General features: G+C 28.2%; 4 protein-coding genes across 7 annotated transcripts; 2 read left to right on the plus strand and 2 right to left on the minus strand.

Moving 5' to 3' along the window:
• Positions 1-236: 236 nt before the first annotated feature.
• Positions 237-3,321, minus strand: LOC126917144 (uncharacterized). 3 transcript variants are annotated; one of them, XM_050723709.1, is made up of 5 exons: positions 2,562-3,318; positions 1,904-2,468; positions 1,138-1,812; positions 876-1,025; positions 237-749 (listed from the first exon to the last, which is right to left on the minus strand). In XM_050723709.1, exons 1-2 carry the CDS (start codon positions 3,169-3,171, stop codon positions 2,017-2,019), a joined length of 1,062 nt encoding a protein of 353 aa, XP_050579666.1. In that variant the 5' UTR covers positions 3,172-3,318; the 3' UTR covers positions 237-749; positions 876-1,025; positions 1,138-1,812; positions 1,904-2,016. The 3 variants fall into 3 exon arrangements, with proteins under 3 accessions (XP_050579666.1, XP_050579665.1, XP_050579663.1); XM_050723708.1 differs by having other exon boundaries at positions 1,914-3,321; XM_050723706.1 differs by having other exon boundaries at positions 1,904-3,320.
• Positions 3,322-3,541: 220 nt separating this feature from the next.
• LOC126917124 (uncharacterized) lies at positions 3,542-7,315 on the plus strand. Its single transcript, XM_050723650.1, has 11 exons — positions 3,542-3,865; positions 4,017-4,180; positions 4,264-4,658; positions 4,726-4,882; positions 5,003-5,239; positions 5,322-5,448; positions 5,527-5,911; positions 5,983-6,095; positions 6,169-6,336; positions 6,424-6,555; positions 6,631-7,315. Exons 1-11 carry the CDS (start codon positions 3,762-3,764, stop codon positions 6,896-6,898), a joined length of 2,250 nt encoding a protein of 749 aa, XP_050579607.1. The 5' UTR covers positions 3,542-3,761; the 3' UTR covers positions 6,899-7,315.
• Positions 7,153-8,569, minus strand: LOC126917154 (syntaxin-8). Its single transcript, XM_050723731.1, has 6 exons — positions 8,554-8,569; positions 8,261-8,317; positions 7,987-8,181; positions 7,651-7,904; positions 7,500-7,592; positions 7,153-7,418 (listed from the first exon to the last, which is right to left on the minus strand). The coding sequence occupies exons 2-6, from the start codon at positions 8,293-8,295 to the stop codon at positions 7,255-7,257; spliced, it is 741 nt and encodes a 246-aa protein (XP_050579688.1). The 5' UTR covers positions 8,296-8,317; positions 8,554-8,569; the 3' UTR covers positions 7,153-7,254.
• Positions 8,570-8,995: 426 nt separating this feature from the next.
• Positions 8,996-13,047, plus strand: LOC126917139 (transmembrane protein 184B). 2 transcript variants are annotated; one of them, XM_050723691.1, is made up of 6 exons: positions 8,996-9,143; positions 9,389-9,558; positions 9,643-10,237; positions 10,305-10,540; positions 10,629-10,713; positions 12,098-13,047. In XM_050723691.1, the coding sequence occupies exons 2-6, from the start codon at positions 9,397-9,399 to the stop codon at positions 12,271-12,273; spliced, it is 1,254 nt and encodes a 417-aa protein (XP_050579648.1). In that variant the 5' UTR covers positions 8,996-9,143; positions 9,389-9,396; the 3' UTR covers positions 12,274-13,047. The 2 variants fall into 2 exon arrangements, with proteins under 2 accessions (XP_050579648.1, XP_050579649.1); XM_050723692.1 differs by lacking the exon at positions 12,098-13,047 and adding an exon at positions 11,225-11,906.
• Positions 13,048-13,148: the final 101 nt, after the last annotated feature.

The raw sequence follows: 13,148 nt of genomic DNA on the forward strand, positions 1-13,148 counted from the left end.
ATTGATTGCAGTATCTTACAGTATAACAAATATCATAATACATTATAATTGAAATAGACATGACAAAATTGTATTTTCATATTTTATAACAAAATGATTGACACCTTAATTTAAGGATATTATTGTATAAATGTAAAATGTTTACTTTTATAAATTGTATAAAAGTAAAAAAGGATGGATTATTGAATTATAATTATAATTATATTATAAAGGATTAATTGAATTATTGACGCATATAAAAAGTAGATTATTTATTATAAATAAGCAATAAAATTTGTATACAAAACAACTTATCTTAATTAAAAATTACAAAATACTCAAATCGACAGAGAACAATTTTCATTTACATAAATTTTAAATTTATGCCTGTATGTTATGAATAAATAAATAATTTATAATAAAAGTATATAAAAATGGCATACATATTAAAACAAGTATATCGTAATAATGACAAAATCGATACACTTCTTTTCCTCCAGAAGCAAAAAATGATTTTTTACATTTGCTCTAATCATTTTCATCATACTTTATGTGATTTTCCATTATTAAAGCTTATGTAAGACTTAAAGTAATAAAATTTCTAACACTTGCAAAACCGCATCTAATTCATACTACTACATAATTTATGAAATACAATATATAAGAAATATTAAATTTATTATTTAATTCTTTAATTTCAACTTCAATTACCATACAACTCGATCAGTGGATGGAATGTTCCATAATGGCTGAAAATCCTCGGGATACAGCTGAAAATTAAATTACAGAGTATACAAAACTGATATTTGGACAATTTTTGCAATAACTTTTACATAGTGCAATATATATGTTTTTTCACGTGTATAAAAACAAACATCGATTTAATCGTACTCAACCTGTTTATTATAAAATCATATATTTTATAGAAAAGAAGGGGGACGATCGTGATTCCACACACTTTCCCAACAAGCACTATTTGTAATTGCTCCAAAATACTATGTTACACCAAACATTAAACAGAATGTGTCAGACATGCCAAACTTCAACTAGACCAAACAAACAAATCACATTTGTTACAAATCTAACAAATTGTATATAATACATTTTTATAGTACTAAATTTCAAATACATGGTTAATAAAATTACATTAACGCCCACCTTTTTGTATGATCGTTGCTAGCAAACTTCAATGGCAATACGGTATTATCCTGTAAAAAGCAAATAATTACAGTCTCAGAGGAACAGAAGTGTTACGATTTAACATTATACATAACAAACAGAAACTTTGTAGTGTTCTAATGGATAGATTAGATCCAATAGATTCGAACATAATAAACACTTCTTACAAAACAATTTTTATATTGCTAAATACCGCTTTTAAAAAGTAGCAATTGATGCAGCATGTGGCAAAAATATTTTACATCACTACATGTTATTAGATATAATTTTAAAGCATTACATAAAAAAATCAGTCACTTATAAAATAAACACCATATATGCTTATATGTATCGTTATCTGTATACACATATATGCATACATGGGTGTGAAAATGTAAATAGAAAGAAATATATACATATACGCATATGTATATGTATGCATACAGATATATATGTATACACATCACACATGTATATACAGATATATATGTATACATATTGCACATTTATATACAAATATATATGTATATATGTATATTATTTATGTACTTGTGTACATATTTATATATGTAGTACAGATATTAATAACGCAACTTTCGTTCCATGTGAAAAGCATTTCTATGATGTTTCAGCAGCAAACTGACAAACATGCTGACACATTTCTTCTTGATACACCTGAAAATATTGATATACCCTCTATTGTATATGTAACAATTTTTTATATTAAATTCAGTAATCATAGTAAGAAACTAAAATAACATATTACTTTCAGTAACTTTTTATAATCCACTGATCGAAAAATATGTTCAAAATCTTTGGTTGACCTCTCCAGAGATTCATCATTGAGTGGATTTAAAAGATTTACGATCAATTCCCCCTTCAGTTTGATCCCGAGTTCTTACTATTTAAATGACAAATTGCACAAAACTCTAAAGATACTTTATCTGAATTAACATGAAGACAGATTCCAGTATTATCTAAAGTTTGAGATATTTCATCTGCTTTAAAAAGGTTGGATGCATCATTTAAACTATCCACTGTATTCATCATCTCGTCACATTTTGGAAGATCTTCAAATATATCCATATTGAAAGAAGAAAACTGATCAAAATCAATACCAATGGTATCAGTATCTTTTTTTTCATTTGCATTGGGTAAATCTGCTTGAGCAATTGGTAATAAATTGTTTAACTCCTTTGTATTATCCATATAATTATCTTCAGATATTAAATTGGTAGTTGATGTTATTAAGTTTGTTTCTTCTTTACTTTGAAGACTGTTCTTAACATTGACTATTGTACTTTTGGAAACAGTATAATTGTGATCCGAATCTAAAAAAGATGAAGAGATTTTATCAATGCTTGAATTCTTACAAGCAAGTTGCCTTCGGGAATTAATATATGATTCATTGTTTTGATCTTTACTTGTACCACGTTCGATCAATGAATCATTATTGACATTTGTAATAAATATATCGGTATTTTGAATATTCAATATATTCTCCTTCACATTTGTAGAACATGTACATTTGTGTTGAACATCCAATTCATTTGAACACTCAGAAACACGATTCAAACGCAATGAATTCTTCTTCTGTGTACTAATCTTTTGAAGACCATCATTGATAGTCTTCAATAATGCAGTGATACTGGTATTATTGTTTAATACACTCTTGAAATAAGCAACTTCACCAGTTAACCGTTTAAGGTCAATACCTTGTCTTTTTATAATGTTTACTAAATTTTTGTTTTCTTGCTGATAAAATAATAGCTTATTTTCTATTTTCTCTAGGTATGCTTTCTTCTTGAGCCGATTTTCTCGAGCCATTAAAGCATTTCTATTAAGACAAGGCCTTTTAGAAGGACCTCGACCTCGCTTTCGTGGTTCTATAACAATCTCGTTTTCGGGTATAGCAGGTTGTTGCGTATTCCTTGGCGATTCTCTCAACCTCATTTTATGCTTTGTTTCATATACATCATTTCCTTCTGCCGAATTTTCCCACTTAACATTACCTCCACGTAGTTTGCCTGACATTGTTACAGATGTCGATTTTGTGGTAATGATTGAAACAGCAAAATTTATTGCAGGAATAGTTTCAATGTACCAAATAATATCGTAATATCAATCTCTCTGTATAATGTCTCACTATCTACGCGTCAGAAAATACGCAATTTTTTCTACCTAATTGAAGTTATCCTAATGTAAATGTACCTAGATAGTAAGTGATCTCGAATCACAAAATAGGAACTTTATTCTAAATTTTAATGACATTTATAGTGGCGCCATCACAAATGTATCGTAACAAATACACTTTATGATTACATAACAAAAAATTCATTTGAGAATGTGATCTAGTTTATTTATTTATTTTATTGTTTAAGAGCAAAATTTTTCACATAACTGTACCTATTTTAAAAACTATTTCAACAAAGTTATAAACTATTGTGAAACTATTAAAAATGCAGTTAAATGTCTACAGAATTTAATCGTATAATATGTAGTTCATGACTAAATTTTGGCTAGTTCAATGAAGAAAGTAGGAATTAAATAATACAAAGTGTTGTTTGTAACCAAAAAGACTGGTTTTTAATTGACGATGTAATTTAAAAAGTTGTAAAAACACAATGCTTTTAAGAAATATCAAAATGGCTTCATTTTGTGGCAAAAGAATTATCCTATCACAAAATAGTTTTTTAAAAATTCCAAGACGTAATGGTTATTTGATTCTGTATGTATACTGTAATTATTTTATTCAAAATAAAAATTACATAATTTTATTCTCAACTTAATACTTAATAAGTTTTGTATGTAAATATTCTGTATAATTTCCTTTGCACAACATAATAATGGTTTTAGTGGTTAATCATATTTTTATTCAGTGTCCCAGAAATTGGAGAAGATTTACCAGGGAAATATCCCTTATTAAAAGAAGATAAAAGTCCAGAATTTACAAATATTACAATAGAAAAATGTGTTGCTGTTATTGGAAGGCAATCATTAGAATTTGAAGAAACAGTTAAAACCTTAGGGAAACAAATAGAAAGTAATTCTTTTATTTTACTTATGTTATAATCTTTTAATTGAAGTTTATTGAAAACACTTATGTTTTGTAAAATTGATTTACAGATGTTAACAATATTTCTCCAGAAAATTTATTTAAAAACGTATTAGGCCCTATAGAGGAGATAGATACCTCTTTGAATATTACATGGGGCATTGCAAAAACATTATATTTAGGAAATCAAAGTTTAATGCCTACACAATATTATATAAGTATTAGTGAACGTGCTAAACGAGCTTCCGCTTTTAAATACATTAATATACCAATATATCAAGCATGTAAAAATGTCTTGAATAATAATGAAAGTGAATTAAATGTTGAACAGAAAAGAATTTTAGCAAGATATATATTGGAAGGAAGGTTAAATGGATTAGAATTGTCTAAGAAGAAAAATGAACAATTTGTAGCATTGAAAATATGGTTGTCTGAAAAAATTAAAAAATATTCACAAAAAGTGCAGGTTTGTAAATAGCAAAATGTGCAAATATAAGTTAAAGAAATATTAATGCTACTTTGTCTCTTCATAGATGGCCATAAATAATCTTACTTTTACTATAAGAGATCCTAATATTGTAAGAGATTTTCCTGAAGAATTACTAAAATCTATGGCAGTAAATCCTACACAGTTTCTTGCAGGACCATGGATAGTAATTTTAACTCCTGATATCCTGGAACCATTTATGGGTATAAATCTACCTATAAAATTGAAAGTTTATTGATCATAATAAAATTTATTTTTAATGTTGTAAATCAATCAAATATAATGAAATTAAAGATTAATTTGTTCTAATGTATATTGTTTAGAACATTGCCATGATCGTGCTTTAAGATGGAGAGTTTGGGATGCAAATGTTACCAAAGCATCTTTATTACATGATAGATCGGTACAAACAAGTACAACATTAGAAGAAATTAGACAGAAAAGAAATCAAGAGGCTCATTTATTGGGATACAAGTCATTTTCTGATTTAAGTATCGAAACTAAAATGGCAGGCAGTATACAAAATATTCACTATGTATTGAATAATTTATTAGCCACAGGTAAAATTTGTATAATTACATTTGCATCAAGTATGCAATATTATATATAACTAGTATTATTGATTTGCTTTGTCTATAAAAGCTCGACCTGCTCAAGAACATGAAATTAAAGAACTTCAAGCATTTGCAAATGAAAAAGGTTTAGATGGTCCACTTCAACATTGGGATATAGCATATTGGGGTAGAAAACAACTACATTCTGTGTACATGTAATTATAAAATAAAATTCAGAAACACTTTGTAATAAAAAAGAATATAAATATATATCATTACAATATCATTTACAGGTACAAGGAAGAGGATTTAAATAATTATTTTCCTCTACCGAAAGTGTTATGTGGCTTATTTGAACTTATTGAAACGTTATTTGATGTAAAGATTATTGAATCCAAGAAGCTAGATCTCTGGCATAAAGATGTTCGATTTTTTGATGTCTTTGATTTAAAACATTCAAGTACTGATCCAGTAGGTAGTTTTTATTTAGATCCATATGCAAGAGGAGATGAGAAAGTTCGAGTGTCACAGAATGCAGGATATACAGTAGAAGTACAAAATAGAAGTAAAATATGTGGCATAAAACCATTAGTTGCATTAATATTCAATTTCGCACCACCCATGGGTGAGAAACCTTCCTTACTTTCATTCAAAGACCTTCAAACGTTATTTCGGCAGGTAAATTTTATGCATATAAAAATAAAGTTTAAGGTTACTTATTTTTCTTAATATTATTCTTTGTCATTTAGTTCGGACATGCATTACATCATATATTAACAAAGGTGGAATACACGCATATTGCAGGACTTTCGTTTGTAGAATGGGATGCACAATTTATTTCTGACTATCTTCTTGAAAATTGGTAGATTTAAAATCTTCATATTCTTTATAATTTACAACTACATATATTGTATAATGTTTTATTTGCTTATTAGGTTATATGAACCATCATTTGTGCAAAGAATTTCATGTCATCAAGTTACTGAAGAACTATTACCTCTTAATATAATTGAAAAAGTAAGGGATTCAAAGACACATTTATCTGGTTACAATTTATGTAAAGAATTGTATTTGTCAGAATTTGATTTAGAATTATATTCTGGGTAAGATTGGATACTATAAATATGTATAAATGTTATTTGAATAATAAATATAGTAATATATTTCATAATTTCCTCTAAAATTTGCAGCAAAGAATTTTGGAATAGCATAATGAACCGCTTATGGAAAAAATATTTTGTACTTCCTCCATATAAGAAGGACAGCCATATTTGTTCTTTTGATGCTATCTTTAGTGGACAATGGGCAGCTGCTTATTACAGGTAAGATTTTGTAAATGTTAGAATATGCATATGTTCTGCTGAAGTATTGAAAAAATAAAAATGTTATAATTTCAGTCATGTTTGGTCAAAAATGATTGCCGCTGATTTGTACAGTGCTTTTCAAGATGTCTCGTATGAGAATAAAGAATCATTGAAGGAACTCGGTGGAAGATATCGCGAATCATTTTTGTCTGTTGGTGGTACTTATTCTGCACGTGAGAATTTCAGAAAGTTTAGTGGAAGAGATCCTAGTCCAAAAGCACTTCTGAAAAACCTTAGATTGGATACAAAATGTAATATGTCAGAAATTACTAATGATATGATCCAAGGAAACTTGAAATAACTTAAGCAATAAAATGTAATTTGTATAAAGATAGATAACGAAAAAAGTTTATTTTCTATTAAAAAAGTTGATTTCATTGCGATATTAATATAGCTTTAATGATATAAGATGTCAGGTTTTTATCACAAACACAAATATTTGTTTTAATTTGTATTATATATATATTTTTTGCTTATAAGTATAATATAATTCTTATAATATATACAAATACTGGTTTAAAATTAATAAATAATTAAGAAAATAAAATGTAGTAATTTGTAAGAACGGCATTTTTACATATGCATATATACAGAACATTAATTTACATCAAACGAAATACCTAACAGTTTTCATACAATAATTGAATGCATTAAAAATTATGGAAGTAAAGCAACTATGATGATACAAATAAAAAGCAAAATTATTACTATCCAGTAACCACATGTACGATCTTTGAAGTTAATTGTTTGTACGTGTTGCGTTTTGGTAATTAATGATTCATCAGTCCTATCCATATGATTGGATAAATTATCGATTATTTCTACATAAAAATATAAAACTTTTAAAGTAAATTTTATATCTTCAAATTGATAAAGAATAAGTAATATTAAATTTAAGTTACCATTTTGGTGATCTACTTCATTGCTAATGGTTTGGCCAATTTGTTTTTGCCTTGCAATGACTTTACATAACTCTTCCAAGCCTTTATTTTGCTCTATAAAAGTATTGAAAAAATATTATACAAATCTGGTAAAAGATATCAAAATTTATACCTTCCAGAATCCTATCTTGTTGAGTCATAAGATCAACAACACATGTTTGTGTATCTATAGGTTTATCATCGTCGTCATCAGCTGCCCAAGAGGTTGTGCCTCCATCTGCAAACGCTGATGTTCCTGATGTAAGTAAATTTGCACGGGAAGATATAAGATTATTTGTACGTGTGTCACACAATTTTTGTAATTGTACATCTCTGCTCTTCAATATTTCAATTTGACGTATCCTTCTTTCTGCTTCTTCAGCAGTTCTGCATATCTTTGTATTTTAAGGAAAAAATTTCTATGCTGGTAGGTCTTACTTCTTAATCAAATGAACATGTAAAAGGATACATAGCTTTAGATTTTAAAGCATCATCTACTTTATTCTTAAGTTGTTGGACTTCACGATTATACTGTTTCAGACGAATTCGTATATTTGCAGATATACTTGCATATGCTTGCAATGTTTTTGAATGTTTATTGCGAGCTGTAAATTGTTCCATAATCTCTCTGTAAAGTTTCTCACAGGCATCATATTCCGTTAACCTATGTAATTTAAACAAATACTTAAGTAACAGTTTTCATCTCAGAAGTAAACAAAGAAATCAAGGTTAATTATTCTTACCAGGGATCGTTGTCTTCGATATAAATGAGTGCCATTTTCGTGAATTTGTATATAAATCTAATGTATGAAAAACGAAACTACGTTAAAATATTATTTGAATAGTGACATATCCACATAAATTTCTCGTATGTTATTGTCAGTGTTGTCTGCACATAATAATATATTTTGCAATTATCGATGGTGCAGCATCAAAAGAAAAGAAACCTTCCTTTACATTAGCAACTGTTTAAAATTTGGGTAAACAGGAATACCTTAGTAAGCAAATTGAGTTTTGAAAAAGTATTACAATTTACCTAGTCGAACAATTTATCGTCAAGAATGTAACATAACCACGGATTGGCGCATGCGTTTATAACGATAATTAAAGAAAATGATGGAGGGGATTTAGCATGAAGGAGAAGGTAAAAAGAGATCGTTTGTGAGAGTAAAACAAAGAGAACCAAAGGGAAAATTAACGGGTGGAAAAAAGAAGAATATATGGCGTAGTAGCAAGACCAGTTATATTTTTATTATCAACTAGTATATTTCGTGAAGCTGTTTGGACGAATGTGTTTGACGTCAAAGAGGAAACGGAAAGAAATGCGAGAAAATGTTGGGTAAAAGTGAAACTCGGTGATCCAAACTCAAACTGGAGAAATTATATAGTGTAAAGGGAAGAAAATTTGGTGGATTATTCACGTTGCCTGTGGGAAGGTCACGATCATCAGTAACCACTGCGTTGGTAGATGGTTAATTGAAAGTGGGGAACTTCTAAGAAGCTTGATCATACAGGTCAACACGTACACACAATACGAAAGAAAAAGGAGAACACGTACGACAAGATAGTTCGAAGGGATCGTTCGTATACTACATTTGTTTGAAAAAACCTACGAATGGAGCACGGGTGCGTCCACGAGATGAATTTTTGCGCACGAATGGAGTACTGTTGTTATTGTTGTGCATATTGATTTTTAACGCGCGAGCCATAATCTTGACATTTATTCTGTGTTACCAAAAGTCATTTTTTCTTAATTTTTTCATTTGTAATTATGATTAAAATGAATGTTCTTCGTATCTACAATTATCTTTCTTTTTCTTCAATTATATTAAATTCTTAGTATTGTTGTTTGCAACACTAATTTTTCTCAGATTGAAATATGAGTAGTACGGTGACAACAGAACCATCTACATCTCTTGGCGATATGATGTCTACAACTGCAATTCCTGAGAAAGCAGCTCCAATATTCTTACAAACACGAGCAGCTCAAGGTATTGCTGGTGCATTTGTTTGGGTCGCATTATTCATAACTTGTCAACAGGTACATTGTAACATATTTTTGATTTAGCATTATGGTTAATTAAGGAAATATAAACAACTAATTTGATTTAATCGTGGTTTGTAGATCTATCAGCATTTAAGGTGGTATACTAATCCAACAGAACAAAGATGGATAGTGAGAATTCTGTTTATAGTTCCAATTTATGCAACATATTCTTGGGTGTCTCTACTATTTTTCAACAGTGAAAGTTATTATGTTTACTTTTTTACCGTACGGGACTGTTATGAAGCATTTGTTATATATAACTTCTTATCTCTATGCTACGAGTACCTGGGTGGTGAAGGAAATATTATGTCTGAAATACGTGGCAAACCTATTCGTTCTAATTGTTTATATGGAACATGCTGTTTGGTTGGGAAAACATATACAATTGGTTTTCTCAGATTTTGCAAACAAGCTACTTTGCAATTTTGCTTGGTAAAACCAGTAATGGCATTTGTCATTATATTCCTTCAAGCATTTGGTCATTATAGAGATGGAGATTGGTCCCCAGATGGAGGCTATATTTATATAACTATAATTTATAATATCAGTGTATCTCTTGCACTTTATGGACTTTTTCTCTTTTATTTTGCTACAAGAGACCTGTTAACACCATTTGAACCTGTCTTAAAATTTTGTACTGTTAAAAGTGTTATCTTCCTCTCATTTTGGCAAGGTAATATATCAAATTACTTAAGATACGGTCTGTATATGTAAAGAATATTAATTTTATTACCTTTCAGGGGTGTTATTGGCTATTCTTGAGAAAGCAAATGTAATTTCTCCTATAAGTTTAGATCAATCAACTAGTGCGGGCACAGTTTCTGCTGGTTATCAAAACTTTTTGATTTGCATTGAAATGTTATTTGCTGCTATAGCTTTACGTTATGCATTTCCATATCAAGTGTATTCAGCTGGTTGTGTTACGGATTCAAGAGGAAGAAGTGTAACGATGCAAAGTATCAGTAGCAGTTTAAAAGTATGTTGCAACAATTTGTAAATGATTTAATAGATAAAGCAATAAGATTGACAATATTTTAATATTATACAATTAACTTTATACATAGGAAACCATGAATCCAAAAGATATAATGACTGATGCCATCCACAACTTCCATCCACAGTATCAACAATACACACAATATAGTTCTGGTATGTATATAATTTATAATTTATTTCTATTAAAAATTTTTTATAAATATTGTATTTTAAATTTCTTTTATTACTTTATTCAATTGATACATTTTCATGTAGCATGATGTAGTGAATGATGAACTAAAAATCATCCATATTTATTGTTTATTTATATTTATCATTTAAGTTTTAAATGCAAAGTAAGAGAAGAATTACAATCATTAAAAAATTTGAAGTAAATAAATAACTATAATTGTAATTATTATGTTCCTTTAACTATGGATTTTAGCTTTTTATATGATAAAGGTTTATTATTTTAATATGTTTCTTTTAATATGCATCTTTTAATGTACTCTACTGCCAATTATTAAAAGGGTAAAATAATAAATTCATTTATATTTATCTTTTGCGACAAAAATGTAATGAAATAGTTCTTTATGATAAAAAATACTTTTTATCATAAATTCAATTAACATGTGCCAATTAGGATTATATTCTTTGAAGGCACTTTCTTTTTACTATTTTTCAGACGTTAATACCAACTTGCCGTATGAAAAACTATGAGAATGTGAAGCATCGTTTTTTAATTTCAAGAAATTGGACATGAGGCATTCATACATTTTTAATAGAGTTTGAAAAGTTCTTAATATTGTAGTTCATTAAAATTAATTTGATATTTTAAGTTCAAATCAAGTTCGAGGGTGGGCATAGTGTTCTCTGCTCAAATTATTATTTAAGGTTTATAACAAAATCAATATACATACACATATACATATATAAGCATATGATTTATTAACTTTGCAATTAATAAAATCTACTGTACATTAGAAACTAAGCACTTAACGCAAGAGCACTTAGAGTACAGTGTAATTTCACAAAAACATTTTACTTTTTAATAAATGCAAAAGACAAATAATAATTGACTACTATTCTATGGCAGTATTGTAATTATGTATCTTTTTATGGATAGGTTAATGATTATTAAATATTGTTTTGTAATGCTTGTATATTGAAAAAGATGGCATGATTTATATTTAATTTAGCATGCTGATATAGCTATATATTTTTATATATTTTTTTCTTAAATATGTATGTTCGATAATTTTCTCAAACAACAAATTCAAATCTTTATTGTTATAACACGCATGAATTATTTAATAGACGTATAATATGTGTAGTGAGATCAATAAAATAAAGAAAGATGCTGTAAATTGTGCTATGTGTAAAAGGATTTCATCAAATTACATGTAAAACTGTACATAGCCTATAATCGATATAGCCAACAATGCTTTGAATTAAAGAAAAAAATATCGGCATGATTTCTCGCTGTTCGCTGGCTGATCGATGTATTCATTAGTAACGGCTTTGTCAACGATAATACGTGATATAATGTAACAATCAGGAGCTCCTAAAGGACAACGTGGTATGCGGATATCCAGCTTCGATCCAGATGATCCACAGAATATGCCAATACCACCGCCTCAAAGACGGCATACTTCTCATCAACGTGTTGCTACAATCTCTCAAAATTATAATGAGAAAACAATGCTATTGAGCAGTGATGATGAGTTCCAGTAGATATAAACAATAGATTGTGTACAAAATAAAGCAAAAGAGAAAGAGACAAAAAGGAACATTAATGTTGGACTTCCGTGAATCTAATTTCAAGAAAACGCTATGTATATCGTTAATTGATTATACGTCATTAGGTAGGAACTTAACTCGCTCACAGAACAAACAACAAATAAACAAACAAATTCGGTGATGCAAAATTGTGCATCACAATATAATAGTTCCATGTTACATTCATGTTAATACATGTATTATGTTACATCATGTAAACATAGCATAGAAGATATTTATTTTAATATGCTGAACATGTTTAAAGCAGTGTTACCTATAGAGGTGGCTCTATTATCATAACATAATCATCTTTATTTTAAAACACAACTTACGTTTTTCAGAGAAAAGCATTGTACAGTACTTAATATTTAAATACTCACAAATATGTTGCTGCATTATTTACTGTAGTCAAACAATATTTTTACACTTTGAACAAAAACACTATGTATATGTTTATACATCAGTATTTCTAATTCATATGAGATTAATGTAATTTTGCCAGTGAAAAATACTTATTTTATAAAATACACTAAGAAAAATACTTCTAATTATTGCACGCGTCCGGGATATATATATATATATAATAAATATTCATATATTTATATATATGTATATATATAAAACTGAAACACAAAAATCTTTGCGTCCTAGATTAAAAAATTAATGAGTGTATATATCGTTAAAATAGAATGTATTTAATAATTTAAAAATTAAAGAATATTCCTTCGATGTATTTGTTTTATTTGCATATAATTATTGACTACTTATTGTTGATATTTATCTTACTGATTTTATATACATAAGTATTTCATATTTAATACCTATCATAT

Source organism: Bombus affinis, chromosome 6 (genome assembly GCF_024516045.1).
Source record: "Bombus affinis isolate iyBomAffi1 chromosome 6, iyBomAffi1.2, whole genome shotgun sequence".
NCBI lineage: Eukaryota > Metazoa > Arthropoda > Insecta > Hymenoptera > Apidae > Bombus > Bombus affinis.